General features: G+C 39.3%; 1 protein-coding gene across 1 annotated transcript in view; it reads left to right on the plus strand.

The window, feature by feature from the left end:
* Positions 1-339: 339 nt before the first annotated feature.
* The window catches only part of NR1D2 (nuclear receptor subfamily 1 group D member 2), a 29,000-nt gene continuing 6,006 nt past the window's right edge, over positions 340-23,333 (plus strand). The window contains exons 1-7 of the mRNA XM_004754358.3: positions 340-478; positions 8,990-9,256; positions 10,121-10,209; positions 12,384-12,528; positions 14,748-15,367; positions 17,074-17,259; positions 19,218-19,428. Of these exons, the coding sequence (XP_004754415.1) occupies positions 463-478; positions 8,990-9,256; positions 10,121-10,209; positions 12,384-12,528; positions 14,748-15,367; positions 17,074-17,259; positions 19,218-19,428 (1,534 nt within the window). The 5' untranslated portion in view covers positions 340-462. The remainder of the gene's footprint in view (positions 479-8,989; positions 9,257-10,120; positions 10,210-12,383; positions 12,529-14,747; positions 15,368-17,073; positions 17,260-19,217; positions 19,429-23,333) is intronic.

The following is a 23,333-nucleotide window of genomic DNA, read 5'->3' on the forward strand; positions in this document are numbered from 1 at the left end:
GGGAGGAGGGAATGGGGAAGGGGGCCAAAGGAACGAAGGCGAGAACGCAGAAGCCGAGGGAAAGAGAGAGGTGGCGGCGGTGAGGGGGCGGAGTCGCCGCAGCGGCCCGCGGAGGGGCGGGCGGAGGGAGGGGGTGTGTGCGCGGGTCACATGGTCGCAGCTGCCCTCCCCGTCAGCCGCCCTCGCCGCCGCGGTGCGCTGGCTGCAGGAAGCCGCCGCGCCGCCGCTTTTGTTGTCAGGGACTCCGCGAGGAGCGCCGCTCGCCGGCTACCGCCGCCCTCTTTCAGTGCAGCCGGCTCTCTGGCCGCGGGGCCCGGGTCCCGGGCGCCCCGCCCGCCCTGCCCATGAGCGGGCCCCGCGACCACCGCTGCCTCCAGCCCGGGGCGGCGCGGCGCTGAGGCGGAGGCGGCGCTGCCACCTCTGCGGGAAGCGGGCAGCCTCGGTTCCCTCCCGGAGGGCACCATGGAGGTGAATGCGGGTAAGAGCCGGACTGCGGAGGGTGGGGGCACGGCGGAGGGGCGCTCGGATCCCGCTGGGGCACTTCGGCGGGCGGCGGCGGGGCTAACCCTAGGGCTGGTGGGGTGGGCTGCCGTGCGGTGCGTATCGACTCGGGCTCGGTCCCCGCGTCTACCCCCGGGCCGCTCCACGGCCGCCCTCCCGGCTCCCTGCAACGCCGCAGCGCGGCCCGGTGGCGCCGGCCCGGCCCCCCCCTCACATGGCCCGGCCGCGCGAGCCACGTGCGCGCTGTGTTTACGTTCGGCGGCGCGCGGGCGCCGGTTGGCTGGGCGGGCTCGTGACGCGGCATTACATAATGGGCGCTGAGGCGGCGGTGGCGGGCGGGGACACGTGAGGCCGCTCGGCTCGGTGACCCACATTCCCCGGGGCCGCAGGGACACGTGGGGGCGGGTGCGCGCGCGCGCCGGCGGGGAGCGCCGCAGCCTTCCGGGAGGCCCCGCCCCTTTGGAACCCTCCGGGCTGTGACGTGGCCGCGATTCCCTCCTCCCCCGCGGGGTTGCACACTGCGGAGGAGGCCGCGCGTGCGCGTGCGGTGAATCCCGCGCCCGGGCGGTCCCGTGGCGGGCGCGGGCGCCGCAGTGCACCCGCTGCCACCCCAGCGTCAGGAGACTGGGCTAGGCAGACTGCACTGGCGGCAGATTTTGGGGATACTGAGCAAGAAGTGTGGGGCCAGAACGCGCCACAGGCGGAGAGAGGTTTCTTTGGGGAGAAGACTCGGTGCTTCCCCAAAGCGAGACCCCTCGGAGTTCTGAGGTGCTTAGATCGTTTGCAATGTCTGGTAGCTAGGACGGCACCCGCCTTTGTTATGATGCTGCTTCAGTATTTCCTGGAAAAATGGTTGCTCTAGGACGTGACCTACCTTACACACCTTCAGTCATAAAAAAGGCTCTAAAATCTCCTTGGGCTGGGAGCCTATAGGTCATACAGATAGCTAATCATTCATCTCACGTAATGTCGAGATGACTCAGGTGATCCTAAGTGACCCCGGAACTTTAGGACGGACTGGTCATTGTTTATTTAAGTTGATTTAAAAAAAACCCATTGGTTGCCGACCTTTCTTGAACCTGATCAACAGAATTTGGCTTTATCAATATTTTTCTAGTTACATTTCCTGTTACAGCGTCACAGAACAATACTGTACTCCCTTCTCGCCTTTTGTCTGCCCTCATTGATGGTCTTTACACCTGAGGCCAGTGAAGTTAAAGAGGAAGCCAGTTTGTGATGAGCTCTGGGTGTTACACGCAAGTGATAAATTATTGAACACTACCTCTTAAACTAATGATGTGCTGTATATTGGCTAATTGAATTTGAATTAAAAAAAGCCAGTTTATATTTTCTAAGTTTTAAGTAAATATTTTTATATGTATACACACTTTAAAAAAACCATACCTTGAAAACAAGTGTGAGTTTTTCACCAATAGTAGAAATAAAGACAGCTTTTTGTGTTTTAATTGCTTCTGTGTCTGTTTAGCCTTTGAGGGTGTTTTTTAAAAAATTGGGTAATCTGTCAGGGAATTAAACTTTTGCTTGATAAGGATTTAGAGATTATTAGGTTCAGCCTCTTTAACCCAGCTTTCAGGATGAATGAATTCTTCCAGATTTGTAGCCTTGTAAGGTGGGCTAGCTCAGGAGGCAAGAAAGTTTTTGTCTGGTTTGAACCTTCCTGGAACAGTATCACTGATTTTAATCTTGCCTTTTGGATCTATAGATAATAAAACTTCCTTTGGATAACTGTTGAACACATCACCCCAGTTCTTCCATTTTCAGTTCTTATTACTTGGTCTTTGCAGTGTTTTGATCATCATCCATGTTGCCCTTTGGGCTGTAGCCCCCAGAGGTGAACAAGCTCCTGTGGAACTGGTTGGACAGTTACCAAGTTCCAAGTTTTGGATTCTGCTGCAAATGAATTCTCTGGCAGGCTGTGCTTTTGTGGCTTATTGGCTTTGCTGACTCATAGTAACCTTGCAATCAACTAGGACTTTTTATGTGAACTATTTTGAAGCTAGGTTTCATCCATTGTGCAGATAATTGTTTGCTGTAAAGTGTAGGAATTAGCAGTTTTCTTAAATTTTGTCTTGTTCCTTTTGGCTCCATTTTCAACTTGTTCTAAGCTGTTATCCAGTACATTTGACAGTTTCTGCCATATATCTGTTAGAGGGAGTGTTGGTAAGCATTACCTGTAATTTCCTTCAAATTGGCCCTTAGGGTGGGGCCATATTCAGTCTGTGTGGCACACCTCTGACCCATCCCTTTGGTTGATACCATTGTATCAGTACAGCACATTCAGCCAATGACCATTTCCTCTGTCATGACATATTGTGTCTTTATCCATGACTAATGCAGATGTGAAATAGTGAAGTGGTAGAAATCGACTGTATACGTTTCTGTCGCAGATTTTGGGTGAATATACCAGGTTCTTTAAAGTAAGTGATAACTCACGGCACAAACTTCATAACCATAGCTGTAATTCACATTTTTAAAAATCGGAAAAACATTCCCACATAGTTCATTCTTGTTTTTACAAACCTGTATTTCTAACTTGAAAAAAAAATGTCAGAGAGCAGTAACTATAAAGAAGTCAGTTGTAGAGAGAAGAGAGAAACAGCAAGATCATGGGAGGACTTAGAAGTGAAGTAGCAAGTTGCTTGACTAGTGAAGGGAGTTAAGATACTCAGAAGATGGTATGGAAATAACCTCCAGGGAAACCACTGGGTCCATATTACACACTCAAAATTAAAGGAAAGAAGAAAGGATAAGGGGGATTAATTTTGTTTGAACTCTTCTAATTGAACTCTTAAGTATGATGGTAAAATAATAATCACCCATATTGGCTGAGTACTTACTATGTGCCGGGCTCTTCACATGTGTCACTACTTTGATACCACAGCTTAATTCTGTGAAGGTGGGTACTGTTACCATTTGAAGATGAAGAGCTAAGTAGATTGAGGTTAAGTAACTTATTCAGGCAAGTTTTGGAGCCCGATTTTGAATCCACAAAGTCCACTTGGGGATCATAAGCTACTATGCTGTATTAGGTCTAAGCCCACATAACATCTGATAGCATGTGCACATCTGGGTGGTCTTGTCTTCTTGGGGGTAAAGGAAATAACTATGTGCATCCACTTGATTTGCAGTGGTATAGGGTATAGCTGGTATAGTGGTATAGTTGATGGAAAAGGGTGGGTGTCAGTAAAGCCTCCTAATCTTGTCATTCCTCTCTTTTAGTCTTGTTGCTAGTCAAACTTTCTCCCCCAGATGTTAGATTACACTTGTGTGTTCCCGATCTCCTACTTCCCCTGGTAATTTACAAAAAACACTGTTTTACAAAATAAGACCGGTTTATTTTGTCATCCCATTTTTTATTTGTTTTTTTAAGTCTCTTATGTGGTATATCACTAAATAATTTGTATGTTCTTCAAGACCCCATTTACCGTCATCTTGGCTGTGTTTGCCCCTTTTGATTTTTGCCCTCCAGAGTGCTCTTGTGTCATCCTCAGCAGTTCACAGTAATCTGTATGAAACAGTGCTCATAATGCAGGGGAGTGAATGGTTAACACAGCTGTTTCCTCATTTGGTCTATAAGGCTTTTTAGGGAAAGGACCATGTTCTCTAGAGCCCTGACATTCAGGACACAGTTGGAAGGTTACATCTATCTACTATGCTGTGAGTAGAGATTATTAGTAACCTACTTTTAAAATGAGAAGACTAAAGCTTCTTGATGGTAAATCTGTTTCATTCTAAGTCACAAGGCACAGTCATGAGTTGAAATCAAGCATACTTTCCAGGATGGTGGGCAGTGGGAATGAGAAGGTTTTGGTGATGGGCAAGTCTAGAGTTGGGGTAAGAAAACCCAATATATGGTGAACAGTAAGTGCTTCCCAGCAGTATAAAATTAGATATTGACTTCTGGCTTGTCTGAAGTTGACCACTGGGTAAGCCCTCGCCTGGGAACCTGGCCCAGCTCCAGGGATTTTTTTTTTTTTCCAACTAAAAATAGAGAAGACTGCTTCAGCTAATTTTAGCTTGAGACATCTAAGAAGTACATTCTGCCTGTTTCTGGAAGTGTTGGGACTTGCTGGTTCAGGAATTTCACCTTTCTTGCTTTATCATTGAAAACCATGTACTTTAATAATCCCCTTTTATGAACACCACTTCATTTCAATCTTATGATAACTCTGGCAGATAGTCCTGTTTTATAGAAGGTGACTCAGTTTTAGAGAGCTTGAAAGTGACTTGCTTGCCCAGGTCTTCACAGTAAGAGATAATAGTCTATACTCTGGCCTTGGCCTTCAACCCTGGACCTGCCACTTAAACCTCTCTGAGCTCTGAGTTCCTCCTGTGAAAAAAGGGATAATGGAAGTAAATGCTTGTGAGGTCAAAATGTGATATGGAGTTGTGTCACTTTGTTCTTGGTATTCAGTAGGTAATTGAGGACTTCTAGTTTTCACTTCCCTTTCTTCAGTGGGTTGAGGAACTATTAGATGTACTTCTTAACTTTCTAGGAAATTAAAATGTAACCGTTTGGGTCACTAACCATCAGGTCAGTAGATTGGTGTCTGGTAGCAAGAGTGGCTGCTAAGACAACTAAATCAGTGTTGAAGGTCTTGCTAGGAGAATGTAGCTGCTTCTAGGTGGGTCATCTTTGATACCATGGTTCTTGGCACAAATGCTTGCCGAAAAGGTTTGTTAAGCTCTGTAAAGGTAGGAATTGGATATTAACTGGATTGATAGTAGCTCAGTAATTTTTCTTTGGTTTGATTTTGGAGGTTTTGAAAGGAAGGTGCTTTTGGGTAGTTAATAACAATACCTTCCATTGGCCAGTTGTGTTTTAAAACAGTTATTAAGCCATTGGGATAGCTCTGATTTCTGCAAGTTTATTTCTAAGGTGAGGTAGTCAGAAGACCTTGTAAACACAAATGGCTCTCTCAAACGCTGGCCCTAAGAAAACCATACTTTTAAGGAAAACCATCACTTCTCATCTTTTACTATTTTGAGATGTAAGGAAGTGAATTTACCACCTAACGTGGTAGTACTTTAGGTAAGATAAATAGCTGTGAGATGTTCCTTTCGGAGTTTATTGAAGACAAAGGATAATACTTTCCTTTGCATTCTATTCTGAGTGTGTAGACATGTGAAAAAAGTAGCAGTTTGCTAACACCTGGAATTTCTAATGTGAACTTCAGATCTCTAAAATTTTATGAAAACAGATGGCACAGTGGTTTTAGCTGGTAACATGACATTTGCTGGCCTTTCAAATTAAATTGTTTATCTTTGGATTCACAGTATATTAAGGGTATTCAGGCAGTTATGTCAATGAAAACATCAACTTTTAAAATTATGAACCAGTTTGTGCTTTAATTCAGTGATTGTAGCTATTCTTAAACTTCAGTGTGCAAAGAATTGCCTGGGGAACTTGTTAAAAATTAAAAATGATCATTCCTGGGACGCCTGGGTGGCTCAGTTGGTTAAGCAGCTGCCTTTGGCTCAGGTCATGATCCCAGTGTCCTGGGATCGAGTCCCACATTGGGCTCCTTGCTCCGCAGGGAGCCTGCTTCTCCCTCTGACTCTGCCTTCCACTCTGTCTGCCTGTGCTCGCTCTCGCTCGCTCTCTCTCTGACAAATAAATAAATAAAATCTTTAAAAAAAAAAAAAAGATCATTCCTAAGGGGCTTTCTCTACTCTGGGCAGAGCCTTGAAAACATGTACTTTCAAAAAGTACCAGGTGGTTCTTATGATACATATTTTACATAATTTCTCTGGATGATGAGAATAAACTCAGACTTAGGAAATTTTTCCTCCTTGTGTTTGGAGTTTTAGGAGTTTTCAAAATCAGCAGTAGATGACATTCCTATTATCAAAATACCCTTGGTCACTGGGGTGCCTGGGTGGCTCCATCGGTTGAGCATCTATCTACCCTCGGCTCAGGTCATGATCCCAGAGTCCTGTGATCAAGCCCAGCATCTGGCTCCCTTCTCAGAGGGAGCCTGCTTCTTCCTCTCCCTCTGGTCACCTCCCTCCCTCCCTCTCCCCACCCACCCCCGCAATGCTCTCTCTGTTTCTGTCTCTCTCAAATAGATAATTAAAATCTTAAAAAAAAATTACCTTTGGTCGCATTTTCTTCCATTGAACACAGATAAAGACATTGGCTTGTGACAGTCCCGGTTTTACTGTGTAACTACTTTATTGTGTATCAGTTTCACCAAGAGGTTGATAAAAGTTTCTGATTCAGTAGATCTGGAGTGGGGCTTGAGAATTTAGATTTTTAACAGATTTGCAGGTGATGCTGAAGCTCTTGATCTAGGGACCACACTTTGAGAATGACTGGTTTATAGGTGGGGAGCACACAGGTCTAATATTAATCATGAAGCTCTGGTTTTGCTTTGGGAAGATGATAAGCACATGCCAAGAGAACATTTGGGAAGTGGGTTAGTCTAGAAAGACAGAGTCACACCTCCAACTTCGATGCTAATAACAGGTGTATGCTTAATGAATGGAAAAGTGGATGGAATTCTCCACATTGTATTTTTTGTCTTCAGAATTCAGGTACATTTAGTTGCATTTATGCATATTTGTGTATGATGAATACTGTTGTATTTTTCTTGACATGGTAGTGCTGTTTTAACTTAGATTTTAGGTTGTGACCAAAAATCCCTGAGAGTTATGGTTTCACTTTACTTCTCAGGAATTTCCCATCCTTCATTTGTATAGTTGGTACTTAAATGCGTGTCTGGTACCTTATTTCAACACAACAGACTAAAAGTGACCTAAAATTCCTCTGCCCATTTTTTTTCTTCTGTGTAAGTGTAAGTGTCTTTCTGTTCTTTGGAATTGTTTTGGCCTTAGCATTTTGCTGTGTGTGTGTGTGTGTGTGTACGTGCATGCGTGTGCACGTGCATGCGTGTGCATGTGTGTTGACTTATAAAGTGTGGGAAGTGTGGCTTTTATCTAAAAAAAGATTGGGGAATCATTTCTCAATAGCAGAGAAGTTTATTTCAGAGTGAATGCTTAAATTGCAGTTATCACTTAGGGAATGTGGAGAACTCTTCACTTATTACTCTGTATAGTTACCCACATTGTTTTCAGAAATGCCCTGTTTTGTGACTTCCTAGCAATGTTTTATGATATTTGGGATGTGTCTGTGTAATTAAATGTGGGCTTCACAAAGGCAGGGAAGTAGGTCTTAAAAATATTTATGGCAGGCTTATTACTTGTAAAGCATGTATAGAAAATTAGGAGACACTGTGCACTTAGGTGCTTATTGTCTAGTGAGAAAGAGATGGAAACAGGTAAATTGTAGATTTAAACAAGAACTCAGGACAGTGAGAGAGATAATTTTACCTTTGTATCACATTGAAAAGGCCTGTAAATGTTTGTTGATGATAGAAGAAAGAGGAAAAGAAACCACAGTAGATCTTGGCAGAAAAGTTGAGAGTTAGTTGTTTGGCCTGTATTTGGAAAAATAATATATTTGGCTATGGGATAACTCTTGCAGCATTTTATGTCTTCGAGGGAAGATGTTTGAAATTATATTCTTTTAAATACTATTTCTTAACCTGGGAGGTTTATAGTCTCTTAAAGAGGCCAAGACCAGTTTTCAGGAGGGTTGTGGAGGTTATATTGGTGAGGTCCTGAGTAGTGTTTTAAGAGTAGCTCTATGGAGAAAGAACTAGTGTCAGCCTTAATGTTATTCTCTTAGAGCATGCATTCTTTCAGCCTCTTTTAACAATTTACTGTAAATAGCAAGTCAGAAAACAGGTGGTGAGTCTGGATTCTTTAAGAGCTGTTTACGGGTAAGTGTGTCTGCAAGGCCAGTGGCGGAAGTGGGTGGAGAAGGGGGATCGTAGAACTGGTGATTAGTGGGTAGTCACAGAAGTTTTCAGGGATCTTTCAGGAAAGATTCGGGGAGCAGCTGCTATGAAAGATTCCCCATTTTGACATAAATTATCTGGAGTTCCAAATGTTACATCTGTTCCTGGTTAACCTATGTTTTAGCCAAGTGCTGGTGGAGGCAAACAAACTCTTTGTTTCTAGGATTGTGTCACTGTAATGAAGGAGGCAGAGAGAGGACCAGAAGCAGACTTCTTCATGGCAAAAACAGTTTGCTTACTCTAAGCTCTGTAGTCAGTCAGGAAAGTTTCTCATTCCTTTTAGGTAAAAACAAACAAACAAACAAAAAACCCCCAAAAAAACCCAGGGAAGGAAAAGCTTTAGGTTTGGATCTTTGTATGCTCAGAATAATTAAGCCAGTGAGAACCTTCTTATTTTTTGAATCCATGGAAATGATCTGTGCTTCGAGCCTTGTGGAAGCAGGAAAAATAGGAAATAAGGAAGTAAGTTATTTTCTTCTTTTAGGGTAAGTGGATAATTAGTCAGCAACCTGTTTCTAAAGTTAGTGACTTTACTGTTAAGATTTGGAAAAATAGAAAACATATATTGGCATGTATCTAATTATGTGAATTCTCCCTTTTTCTAGGAGGTGTGATCGCCTATATCAGTTCTTCAAGCTCAGCCTCTAGCCCTGCCTCTTGTCACAGTGAGGGTTCTGAGAACAGTTTCCAGTCCTCCTCCTCCTCTGTTCCATCTTCTCCAAATAGCTCAAATTCTGATAACAATGGTAATCCCAAAAATGGTGATCTCTCCAATATTGAAGGCATCCTGAAGAATGATCGAATAGATTGTTCTATGAAAACAAGCAAATCGAGTGCACCCGGGATGACAAAGAGTCATAGTGGAGTGACGAGTAAGTTACTTTAATTTTCAAAGGTTGGTGCCATTAATGCAGGTGGGGTTTATTTTATCAGTTTTTCATTTGGGTGTCATTTCACCCCATTTTGGGTAATCATAGTTTAGTAGTTAGGTAAGAAACAGCGATGATTTTAAAAGTTACAGCCTGGGGGTTGTCAGATTGGTTCTTGCCACAAAGCAAGAAATGTGACCTGCACTGTGCCTGACCGTGTTTCCTCTAGGGTATCCCCTGCTACCACATTTTCACAGTTGCCTTTCTTCTGAACTCTGCGTACTGAATCTGGTTTCTAGAACAGAGTACTTGTTATGGGAAGGGGTTTGCTTTCATGAAGTTGGAGCTAGGAACATTGGGGATTAGAAAATAAAGCAGCATTGGGTTAACTAAATGAGTGGTGGAATTTGGACCCCTAAGTGAATGTGGAGGTAAGATGGGCTGATACAGGGGAGGAATGGTGCCTGTTAGGTGAATTGAATTGTGTATTGTATAGCAGCAGCCTGTGGAGACGTGTTCACACCTCTGTCAATTGACTCTTCTGTCTGAGGAGAACTGTTTTTAATTCTGGTTGCATATATATGGTGTAAAGTAACTCTAGAGTCATAGAATTTCAGTGTATGTTTAAAATCATCAGGCTCTCAGAGATGTATTTGGCAGTCCCATAAACTGTGTTTAAAAGAAAATTAAGATTTCTTTGGATTTGTTAATTTGGTGTAAAGATTTTTCTTTGCATTGTTAAAGTAGATTGATATCTTTCGAAAGTACTTACAAGTTGAATAAAATAAATTGGAATTAGTTGGAAAGAAAACAAACAGTTGAAGTTTTTCTTCCAGCTTTATACTTTTATGTCTGTTTGTGTCTTAGAATTTAGTGGCATGGTTCTACTGTGTAAAGTCTGTGGGGATGTGGCGTCAGGATTCCACTATGGAGTTCATGCTTGTGAAGGCTGTAAGGTAAGCTACTGGTTCTGGGATTAAAGAAATTGGAGTTAGCCTTGGCCAGTTTCCATAATTGATTACCTGGGAGGATGAGAGAAGTTAACAGCTACTCTTAAAGTTTTAAATATTTTATGTAGTATATAAAGGTAACTTGTTTTGAAAAATGTATTTTTAATACAGTTAAAGTATTTTTTTTTCTTTTAAGATTTTGATCAAAATCAATTTGCTATCTTGCTCAAACTTAATTATGGTATGAAACCAAGTGCACAGATGCTTATTCATTAATGCATTAGGCACTATTCCAGGTAGTGGGGAAATAGCAGGGAGCAAAACAGACAAGGCACTGCTGCCTTGTTGGCTTAGTTTAAACCAAACTTTGAATAGGTCTCCTCGGATATGTTGACATTCTGATATATCAGGTATTAGGAGCTGGGAATAATTCCCACATACTTGTAAAAATGTAGATCTTCAGAAGTAATGCCAAATGAGTAAAAGAATCTTGAATATAAATTGAACACTTGAGAAACCTCATTTTATTTTTAAGGTTTGTTGACTGTTTCTTAGGTGGGGGGTCAGCTAATTCCAAGTGAGATAGTCTATACCTCCTACTTAAATCCAGGGAATCTCTGTCTCTTTTTTAAAAATCTGACACAACTGTTTGTACTGAGCATCAGAAATTAATATCATCAAGACATTCGCTCTTGCTGTTTTCTGACTGAAAGCCAGTTGTAGGAATCCAGTTTGGCAAGATAAGATGGGTGAGCAAGATGAAGAATATACGTGATGGAAGAAGAAATATTTTCTAGGGTAGCCCTGAATAAATTGTGAATTTTGTGGTAGGCCTGAATAAATTGTGAATTTTGTAGCTCTTAATGGCTGGGTCACTTCACAAGACTAGTCAGTATTCAATACAGAACTAGTACTTTTCCACTGTTTAAAAAAATTCTCTATATACTGTTTAGTCTTTCTTTTCTTTTCTTTTTTTTTTTAAATAAAAATGTGAAGTAACTGTAGAGCAAGCGTCATTTTCACTGTATTGCTAAAGAAACAAACAAAAAAAAGCACAAGCAAAGGATTCTAATTGTGTGTCCTTGATATATACACCTAATTGTTCTATAGCCTCTTAGAGAGGAGTCTAGTTCAGATATTTTAGTGTCCACATATAACGTTGCAATAATAAAATTTTAAAATGTTGTATTTCAAAATTATACAGATTCTTGAAATGTGTGGTTAGTTATGATATTAAAGGAAACTGCAGCTTGAAAGTTTGGTAGCTGTGTTCTTGATTTCTGTGTTCTTCCTGAGACCATGGAGCTGGAGCTCTTTGAAGACCCATCACAGAACATACTTTTTTTTTTTTTTTTAAGGATTTTATTTACTTATTTGACAGAGAGAGAGAGAGAGAGAGAGACACCACAAGTAGGCAGAGAGGCAGTCAGAGAGAGAGTGAGAAGCTCAGGCTCCCTGCTGAGGAGAGAGCCTGGTGTGGGGCTTGATCCCAGGACCCTGAGATCATGACCTGAGCCAAAGGCAGAGGCTTAACCCACTGAGCTACCCAGGTGCCCCCAGAACATATTCTTAAATTGTTAGTGTAGTAAAGGCAGTTATTTGTAGCCATCAGGCTGGGATCACTAGCAGCTCTGTGGGTGTGTGGTGTCACATGTACCTGTTGCTTACAAGTAGCCAGGAACATCTGGCACATGCAAGTAGACCTTGCTGGTATTAGCAGGTAATGATCTGGGAAAGACCAAGCTCTTCTGATGGAGTCCTGGTTCTAGTGAGGGAATTACAGCTATGGAATACATTTCTCTGTCAGCTCTTTAAAAATCATTCATATTTCAAGAGTTTTAGAATTTGTGTGTGATTAAAGTTTGGACTGGAAAATGTGGCTTCAGGCAGAGGCCAGTAATAGGGTAAAATGTGGTGAAGAGGTGCTTGGCAAGCTCCAAGATTCTCCAAAGGGAAGAAGGGGAAGGAGAGTTTTGGTTGGCTAGTAGGCATAGGTGCTTACTAATAACAGTAAGAATCCAGTTAAATTCTGTTTGTCAGTGTTATTATGTATCCCTGTATTCTAAGCCAGAATTACTTCTAGGTAGCTAGTAAAATACTCAATAGTTGTGGGGGGAGTGCTTACAAGGATTTCATCTGGATGTTTTTAAATGGCTGAGTACATCTTTCTTTGTTCTTAGGGTTTCTTTCGGAGAAGCATTCAGCAAAACATTCAGTACAAGAAGTGCCTGAAGAATGAAAACTGTTCTATAATGAGAATGAATAGAAACAGATGTCAGCAGTGTCGCTTCAAAAAGTGTCTGTCTGTTGGAATGTCGAGAGATGGTATGTTCCCACTTTAACGAGTACTCTTCTTAAAACATATGGAACTAGGCCTTTATTCCTTAGCATAAACCAGACCTATAGGCAACTTACCAGTGGCCTTCTTGTGCTTAGAGTGAAATGTATTTTAGAAAACACATTTTGATGCCTTGTAGGATGCTAAATTCTTTAAAGTTAAATTTTAGTGTTATCACCCTGGAAAAACAGCTTTTGGCTCTCTTTGGGACTTCTTGTAACCTTCCCCCCTTTAATAATGATAAATACTTTATTTCCTAAAAACAGAATTCATTTTCTCTCTCTCTCTCTCTCTCTTTTTTTTTTTTTTTTTTTTTTGAGAGAGAGAGAGAAAGAGAATCTCAAGCAGGCTCCATGCCCAGTGTGGAGCCCAACACAGAGCTTGATCCCACGACCCGCAGATCACGACCTGAGCTGAAATCAAGAGTTGGAGGCTTAACAACTGAACCACCCAGGCACCCCTCTTTTTTTTTTTTTTTTTAAATATAGGAATCCTTGGCTCTTTCTCCTTGATTTCTTAGCATTTCTGAGAAATCCATTTCTCCTATGTGAATTACCTCTGTGACTTTGTTAGCACTGAGACAGTAATGTGCTTTTAGGGCATAGGTTCTGAATACACTGAAAGAAGATACAAAACTGAAAGGAACAGTAGGGTCTGGGGTGGAGGTGATTGCTAAATTCTGGCATGATCCATTCCCATAAAAAATAAAAGTTAATTTGTGGGACTATTAGTGTTTTCTGTGGATGACATCACTGGAACATTTGACTCTTCTATTATGCTTACGAAAATCACTTTTGGATGGTCTCATTCAGTTCTAAGTAACATTACAGAAGAGTATGAGGTTTTCAGAGGGATTAGTTTAGTAGGATTAATTAAAAATTGCTAAGAATGAACCTGATATTTATCTAGGGAAGCATCACTTAATCAGTCCCTTAAGTTACTCTAAATATATTACACAAATACTGTTTGTAATAGAGCTTCTTGAGTAATGGATTTCAGCAGTTGATGTTTTGGATTTCATTTGCCTGAACATTTTTTTTTTAATATTACTGGAAATACTGATCCAAAGTTGGTGATATTGTGATTTCCCCAAAAGAACAGAAATGGCAGTCATTTATGAAGGAGGGAGTAGAGGTAGAGTGAAACATGATAAAATTGTCCATGATAGCAATAATGTCACAGGCTACAATTAGATTAGTAAGGAGTTCTTGCTGGGTGGGTATTTATTATCTCCATATGAATATTAGATTAGAAAGCTTTTCTTTTCTGTCCCTCAGGGATAAGAATGTTGGAGACAGAACACATTCTAAAACATGACCCCCAAAAAGGGGAAGATGAATGATTTAATTTTTGTTCCATTGATTTTATTTAAAATCCAGCAAATTTTCCAAAAACTGCATTTCTATTGGCTATGTTTTTTTTTAATTAAAAAAAATTTTTAAAAACAGTTTCTCTTTTAAAAAAGCTGGAAAAGAAGAGAGCAAATCTTTTTTTTTTTTTTTTAAAGATTATTTATTTATTTGGGGGGGGTAGAGAGAGAGAGCGAGCTAGTGAGAGAGGGAACCCAAGCAGGGGGAGTGGGAGGAGAAGCAGGCCTCCCGCTGAGCAGGGAGCCTGATATGGGAATCCTGATGTGGGGATCCCAGAACTCTGGGATCACGACTTGAGCTGAAGGCAGATGCTTAATGACTGTGCCACTCAGGTACCCCAAGAGCAGATATTTAATAGTTGGGTTTGAGAATAGGGTTATAAAAATGAATTGACAAAGGTTAGATGTTCAGGGACTACTTGTACCTACTAGGTTCCATTAACATTAATGGCTGGGGGTAGCTGAATCCCATTTGCCTTCTTAAGAACACAGCCTTCAGCCTTGTTAATAGGTGCTGCGTAGTAATGCCGATCTGCTTCAAACTGTGATTTTTATTAGTTAATTTCAAATTTTTAAAATTTTGCTCCTAAAAACCCAAGACATAGATCTTCTCTTAGTTCTTTTTTGGAAGAAAAATGAAAAATTTTTTTCCTTTCCACTTCCTCTGGTAACATTAAAAATATAACCAGCAAATTTAGAATAATTTGGGTCAGAAACATGCAGATATTTTTTATTTGTATCACTAGAGGCCATAGCTAACAGGTAATTTGGTGTTAGTCGTTTGTATGAACAGATCTAATTTAGAATATAGACGTTAAATATTTTTTTCTTTAATAGCTGTTCGGTTTGGTCGTATTCCTAAGCGTGAAAAACAGAGGATGCTAATTGAAATGCAGAGTGCAATGAAGACTATGATGAACAGCCAGTTCAGTGGTCATTTGCAGAATGACACTTTGGAACATCATGAACAGACAGCCTTACCAGCCCAGGAACAGCTGCGACCCAAGCCCCAGCTGGAACAAGAAAACATCAAAAGCTCTTCTCCCTCTTCTGATTTTGCAAAGGATGAAGTGATTGGCATGGTGACCAGGGCGCACAAGGATACTTTTCTGTATAATCAGGAGCAGCGAGAAAACTCAGCAGAGACCATGCAGCCTCAGAGAGAACGGATTCCCAAGGGCATGGAGCAGTATAATTTAAATCATGACCATTGTGGCAGTGGGCTTAGCAGCCATTTTCCATGTAGTGAGAGCCAGCAGCACCTCAATGGACAGTACAAAGGGAGGAACATAATGCATTACCCAAATGGGCATGCTATTTGTATTGCAAATGGACATTGTATGAACTTCTCCAATGCTTATATTCAACGAGTATGTGATAGAGTTTCGATAGATGGATTTTCTCAGAATGAGAACAAGAATAGTTACCTGTGCAACACTGGAGGGAGAATGCATCTGGTATAGTGAAATCAATTTTTTTACTCAACTTGCATCAAGGAAAGCTTTTGAAGGTTTTTTTTCTTTGTGGGGAGTATACACACTTCAGGGGCAGGGGTGGTATCAGAAAACATGAGACTTACAGAATCAGTATTGTGTGATATTTTAGGTCAAATACTGATAACATCATTTGTTGATTGACCCAATTTCACACAGAACTAGGTACAGCATGTGATTTGATTGATACTATGATTGGGATTAAGATTTTAAATAAAATATGGATCATGTAGAATTGATTCTTTAATTCTTAGAAATCCCTTTCAAAATTTAAGCATTCTGATTAATCACTGTCTTACTAGCTTTGGGATTTTCTCAAAGGGCTGATCATTTAGCTTGCTACAGTTAGTAATCCTTTAATTTCTATGGAGAGGGTTCTTTAACCATTATAGTACAAAAAGGTCCTTGAATGTAGAACATGGTTAGGTATTTTACTGTTTGAGAATTTTAGAAATAATTTAATACACTAGTTTCTAAGGATTTTCTCAGACTTTGTCTTATGAGATGAGTTAATGTTATTCATATTATTCAAGTTTTTTTTTTAATCAACTGCAACAATCTACATGAAAGTACAGTGTTTATATTCAGCCAAATTTTCATCAAAAAACAGCAGTACCACATCATTTCCAGTATAAACCATGAGGTCCTTTGATAGTGCTTGGTATTTTCTACAGCCAGGTAATTAAAGTCTTCTTTTTTTCAATTTCAAAATAGCTGAGACTACTCCAATTCTTTTTGTTAGATTTTTCTTGTCACTTGCAAGTATTCGATTGCATGGGTCAGAAAGGTGATCTTATATCATATTAGACTTAATGGCTACCTTAAGGAGGGAAAAATTTACAAGCATTTAGATTCTCATTTTGTGATATTCTCCATGGTTATAGAATCATCCCATTCCTGCATCTCCTATGGATTTAGTGAAAATTTAAAGGCTGATTTTACTAACAGAGTATACAGTGAATGTTCATCATCTTTCTAGTGTTCTTATACCTTGTTTGGCTTCCTACTTTTTCCCCACCAATCCTTATACAGAAGGTGCCCTTGTATCTCCCATCATTATTCTCTAATTGAACAAGTGGAAGCCAGTGGTCAGAGCACTGTTTATGAAATAAATGGTCAATGACCTTTTTAGAAAAGTGAGGCATCTCACTATCTTTCCTTCCTTGAAATTATAATACTGTAATTGTGCCTTTTGGAAAAAAGTGAGTTTTGAAATATTAACTAAATATTGGGTTCTAGGCCTGTGACTCTAGCTATATTTAGAGAAATTAACTAAACTTCTTAGAATCTCATTTCCTCTAAGAAATAGTAATTATAATATCTGCCGTGACTAATGAATAGGACTGCTAATAAAGTTTGTATGAATTTGTTTGAAAATCATAAAACCAGCATAAGGTGGCAGCAGTACTAAAAAATAAACTCTTAAACCCAGGTTTTTGAAATAGCTTAGGCCACCTCTTTTGTGATGCACGAATTGCTGTCAGAGTAGGTTGCCACGAGGCTTTCTAACACGAGGCAAGTAGAAGAAGAGAAAGTATTATTATTAGTAGATTTTACCTGTGTGTGAGAGTTATTTTCACATTGGGGTTTCCAATGATTTGAGATGCTACTCTCGAAGTTTCTTTACCATCTCTCATAATTTAATAGTTTTTCTGTTTTGTGCATGCTAGGTTTGTCCAATGAGTAAGTCTCCATATGTGGATCCTCATAAATCTGGGCATGAAATCTGGGAAGAATTTTCAATGAGCTTCACTCCAGCAGTGAAAGAAGTGGTGGAATTTGCAAAGCGTATTCCTGGATTCAGAGATCTCTCTCAGCATGACCAGGTCAACCTTTTGAAGGCTGGGACTTTTGAGGTAGGTTTTATTTATCTAGAATATCGATGCACAGTGTGTGTAGTATTTTATTTTCATTCTTTTCTAAATGAGTGCTTATAGTCCGGAGGCTAAAATTACCAGCAAAAGAATAACCATATCAGAATCTTGGCAAGAGATGTGACAAATCCAGAGTTTCTTAAGGCTTGAAATACAACTTCTCTGTATCCTCAGCGTATAGATTTCCTCCAGGTTGTAGTATTTACTTCCAGGGATGGGCTTCAGGCAGGGTCTGCAGAGCATTTGACACCCACTGAAATTCTATATTGGTGTTCTAGTATAGAGTACAAAGGGTAAATAGAATGTGGTTTTCTCTTTTAGGAAATTGTAGAATGTTTCAGGGTTATGTGAGATGTGTCTTCTGTGTTACCGTGGACTTTCTTGGCCTCATCTCATCCAGAATCCTTGCTACCTTTTCTTCTCTGGCTTCCCTTGCTGTGATGTATTCTGCCTGGACTTAGGGGACAGCTGCTTTTGCCAACTTGAGTGGGACAAGTGCTATGTTAGGTGCCTCCCACCTATGGCTTCTAAGTGCTGCTGAAGTGTGAGGAGCCTCAGGACTTGCTCAGAGCTCACTTAAATATTACTCTGAAATGCAGGGTGGTGGGTGGAAAGTTGGTGTCTGGTGGTCCACTTCTTTGATCCATGGGGGACGGGATCTGGGGAATATATTTTCATTTTCCCCTGCTGGTCCCACAGACTGAGCTCTCAGTTGTGAATGATACTGAGTGGCGGCCTGCTCATTAATGCATCCTCTGGTATTTGCTGATAATTGCTGTCATCCCTGTCATCTCATTTCCTTTTTCCTCAAACCTGTTTTCATGTATGGTAGTACACATTCCGTGTAAACTTTGGCCTTATGTTCTGTTTTTAGGAGACCTGGCCCAGAATGGAAAAGGAGCCATGTTCATAAACAAAATAGCTGTGGTATAATTTAGAAGCAAAACTGTTAGGTTAGGATTTTCAATGTAAAGGAAAACATTAGAGTTAAGATTTAAACCTGAATCTTAAAGGGGTGTCAGTGATCAAGTTCAAAGTTCAGTTCATTCATTTTTTGAGGTTAAGTAATTGTGGCCCACAGAGGTGGAGAGATTTTTCTGAAATTACCAATACATTTCTAACACAGCACCATAACACAAATCCCAGACTCCAGGACTTGTGTTCTTTCCCCCTTGTGATATGACTTGGGATTGCTGTGTTCTAGTTCTATACACTATTTTGGATTGTCTTGAGTAAAACAAGTCTTTGGGAAAATTGCAAAGGGGAGCTATTTGTTCAGTATTCCTTTGGTTATGAAAGAAATATGTGACATAGGTGTTACCCTTTACTATAGGGGAGGGAGTGCCATAGATAAGTAGTTGCTGATTTGGTTTGGATTTGAATTACAACTCGGTGTCTGGAACACTTCTGCTGTAATAGTTTTCTTTGTGTATTGTCTCTTTGGGTTATGGTTTCTTAAAATAGTCTAATTTAGGTTTATCCATGCATTTGTCTTGGCTTTATTTGGTGTTTTGATGTCTCTAAGTGTTGTTGCATTGAAATACTGCTCTTTTTACTTAGGATTTAGAGACCATGTGATATACTTGGTAGCTTAAAGAGTTTCTTTAATGCCTTTGGCCAAGGCCTAGTTTCATATTTCTTGGCATTAATGCCTGCTTTAATTTTATATTTGCATTTCAGAATCTTTATTAATAGAGTTGCAGAATATCACAGGACTCAAGTATTTTTGCCACTAGTGGCTGGAATTTTTCTGATGTTCACTCCATATTTATTGCTTTGGTAGAGAATTTGCCTTAAGGAAATGGTTCTGGGTAAAAATAAACTCAATTTTTCTTTTACAACTTTCTTTTATATGTAGGATGTTTCTTAACTGGCTTGAATACTGAATTTTTTCTTAGTATTAGTACTGAACTCCTTCAAATACATTTTTCTTTTTCCAGGTTTTAATGGTACGGTTTGCATCATTGTTTGATGCAAAGGAGCGTACGGTCACCTTTTTAAGTGGGAAGAAATACAGTGTTGATGATTTACACTCAATGGGAGCAGGGGATCTGCTAAACTCTATGTTTGAATTTAGTGAGAAGCTAAATGCCCTCCAACTTAGTGATGAAGAGATGAGTTTGTTTACAGCTGTTGTCCTGGTATCTGCAGGTAAGCAGGCTGGTGCAAAATTGTGCTACATCCAGAATATAAGTAACCAAGTGGAAAGAAGATGGAACTATGTTCCAGCAAGCTGTCTATATGGCAAGAGAGCCTGAGGCAGATGCTAAAGTGCATGAATAATCTGTTGTTTTTGAGAAATCAGATAGCAAAAATTCAAAAGTGCTGTATGATAATAAAATGATGTTTAGATATAGGCCTCAAATTGACCACAAGTCTTAGTCTTTAACTTTTGCCTGTAATTTTTACAACTCTAAATTGTTGCTTTTGTGGATTTAACTTTGGGAACATAGGTGGTTCTGATACGAATTTAAGTTTTAATTAAAGTGTGTATTACTTGAGAATGTTAAAATTATCAAGGTACATTAGTGAGGTCTGTTCCAAAACTTGGTGAATTACGAGTAGGCTTTTACCTAGCTTTGCCACTGAATTTTCTGTGTGATTTGCATAAATAATTCTATTCTTTTGGGTCTCCGTTTCCTTGTGGAAGGAAAGGATTGTACCATGTGAGCCAACCTGGGGTCTGGCACAGAATAGGTACTTAGTTTCTGTTTGAATGAGTGACCAAGATTTTTGAGTCCTCACACTTAATGTTTATTTATATGAGTCACTGATGATGTTTTCCAGTTTCCCTGCCACCTTGCATTTAAATTATATTATTTCTGAGCAAAGTATTTCAATTTAGATAATAGCTATTAAGATAATAGCAAATGGGAAATTGAAACACTGACTTTCCTGGGGATATATAAGTAAGTACCAGCCATTTTTAGGTATCACTAACTTTATTTTAAAACATTGAGAATTGTACAGTATTTTGATATGACTTACTTCAAGTTTTGTATTTGCTTCTTACTGTGTAAAAGCCATTGTACCAGGTGCTGTGGGGGTTATAAAGTGTAAGTTATAGCCCCTGCTTATGTGGTAAACTGTTAATCAGTAACTCCTAATGAGGAGGTTCTAGGTATATCTTAAAGGGTCTGTACATTAGTGGTGTAAATAAGAGTTAGGTAAATAGCTCTATATGTAAATAAGAGTGTAAATAAAGAGTTATGTCATTTGGAAGCATAATTTAGCTACCTATTCTGATCAGCTCTACCTAGGTGGCTAAAAATGCACTTATGATATGGAATAGTATTACAGTAACAGGTTAATAAGAGATAACTTATTTTCTTACAAGTAACCTTGTAGTTAATGCTTCTTGCACTTCACCTACCATCCTGCAGTCTCTTGATAAGTAATTATTAATGGTTTGAGTTGACATCTGATTAATGTATTGTGAAACTAAAGGTAATCCATACTTTGTAATTTCTTTATCTGATCAGTATGTGGACAGGGGAGACAGAACAAGCATTAAGATACACGCTTACTCTCCAAGCATCTATGTGTTATTTGAGAGAGAGAACTAACACAAAAAGCTTTATGGTATTAAGCTGTGTGGTTCTGACTGAGAAAGTAGGGGTCTAGGAAGGAAGATGAAGTTACCTGAGAAAGCTTTGTGGGGAAAGCTTTGAATTTGAAGGATGGGTTAGTAGATTTTCCCATCAAAACAGTGATGAAGCGGCTTTGGAGAACATGAGGTAAGGCAGGGTCAGGTGGCCAAAGCCCTATGTGTACATCAAGGAGGAAAGGGATGGAAGGCTTGGGAGTTAAAGGGACACTGGATTATGGAATGACCACAAGGAGAACTAAGCAGAGAAATTTTAACTGAAAAAATGGGGCAGTGGAAAGTCAGTGTAGGAGAATGATGAGGCATGGACAGAGTCATGGTTTGACATAGTTCTGCATGTTTATCTTGGGTAGGTTAGAAAAGTGAGTCATTGGAGCTGGAGGGTCAGGTTGAGAGGCTGTTGAAATAACTTCAGGTAGGAGGCAGTGGAGTGAACTTTCCTGAGATAGGTGTAGTAGAGGAGGTGAAGCAGGAGGGACTGTCTCAGAGATGGTGGAAAGGAAGAAACAGTGGCAGGGGATAACCGGAGCTCTCTACCAGGAAATATGCCATTTACTTACATTTTCTACCAAGTGAACATAATTTTTATTTTGTTTTAATCTCCTTTTGAAAAAGCCTTGTTTTGTTTACTGGTCATAACAATAATATGGGTCCTTTGCAAAAGTAGAAAATACTAAGATGAACATAAAGATGATAATATTGCTACCAAAAAAGATCACTGTCAACATTAGGGAGTCTTTCTCTGTCTGTTCACCTGTCCATCCATGTACCATTTGCTTGATTATTATGGTACATAAAAAAATATGTGACATACCGAGTGGAAAAGACTTATAAAAAAAGAATGTAGTGCATTCTTATTTTTGTTCTGTCTAAATGAAGGTACATAAGCAACACATACACAGACACAATTTCTTGCATTTTAAAATAATTTGCTTTCACTTAAACATATGATAGTGTTGATGTCTAACTTAAATCTTTACCACGAAGAAAAGACTATTATTATTTTTAAAGCAGTATCTATACAAGAAAATAAAATTCAGAAACTACAGAAGATAAGTCTCTCCTTCCTTCTCCCAGCCTACTCTCCAGAGAACTAGAATTCTATCTTTCTTAATTGTTCTGGGAGTTGCCCACTCAATTCTAAATATTATGCTTATAGCTTTTTTTTAATTGAGTAGATACAACTGACAAAAGTGTCTTCTCTTTATAAGTTTTATTTTTACAGTTACTTTGTTTTATATATAATTAGAATATGCTCACATTCTTTGACCATTCACTTTTACATAATCTCTCAGATAGAATAGAGAAAGAATCTTCTCCTTAGGAAGACAGTATCATCGTCCTTCCATATCCTGGCTTCTTTTGCTATACCTTTTTTTTTTTTTTATTTTACATTATCAAGAATGAAAATATTTATATTCTGTTCTATAGGTGTGATTAGATTCCATGCTTTATTTGATGGAAAAAGATACTGAAAATATTGAAAAGTAAAAAATATTTTTTTACTAAATATTGAAAAGTAAATATTGAAAAGTAAAAAAATCTACATTTTCTAAATATTCAAAAGTAAAAAATATTGAAAAGTAAAAAATATTGAATATTGAAATATTGAATAGTAAATATTGAAAAGTAAATATTGAAAAGTAAAAAAATACTACATTTTTTAAATATTGAAAAGTAAATATTGAAAAGTAAAAAATATTGAAAAGTAAAAAAATATTGAAAAGTAAAAAATATTTGAAATATTGAATATTAAATATTGAATATTTTCTAAATATTGAAAAGTAAATATTGAAAATATGATATTTTCTAATATTGAATAAATATTGAAAAGTAAAAAAATCTACATTTAGAGTATTAGGATTATGTAAATAGTACCTATAGTGTTCACATAGCGGGGTTGAATTGGTAGATGAGGCAATACAGATTTTAAGATTTTATTTATTTGAGAGAGAGAAGCATGAACATGGGGAGTGGCAGAGGGAGAGTGAGAGGGACAAGCAGACTTCCTGCTGAGTGAGGAGCCTTACAATGCTGAAGTCAAACACCTAACTGACTGAGCCATCAAGGCTTCTGGAGGCAATATAAATCTTGCCCTAAACCTGTGCCTCCCAAGGGGGGAATGTTCCAAGTATCAAATAACAAATGGATCATTTATATTCTCTATTAATTGCTTAGAATTTGCTTTATATTTAAAATAGCTTTTTGTTTTTCTTGGAATCTACAGTTGCCATCTGGGTTTTGTTTTGGTTGTTGTCAGATAAAGTGCTAGTTTCTAGACCTCATTATATAATTTTATCCTTACAGCAGACCTCTGATGTGAGCTAGGATATGTTATTTTCAAATATAGGCAAGAACTTTGAGGAACAGAAGGGTTAAATTGTCCAAGGTCATGAATTTTAAAAAATTGGCTGAGCATGCATTTGGACTACTGTTGGCCTAGCTTCAA

This window comes from Mustela putorius, unplaced genomic scaffold (assembly GCF_011764305.1).
Source record: "Mustela putorius furo isolate JIRA1106 unplaced genomic scaffold, ASM1176430v1.1 tig00003834_pilon_pilon_pilon, whole genome shotgun sequence".
In the NCBI taxonomy this organism is placed as follows: Eukaryota; Metazoa; Chordata; class Mammalia; order Carnivora; family Mustelidae; genus Mustela; species Mustela putorius.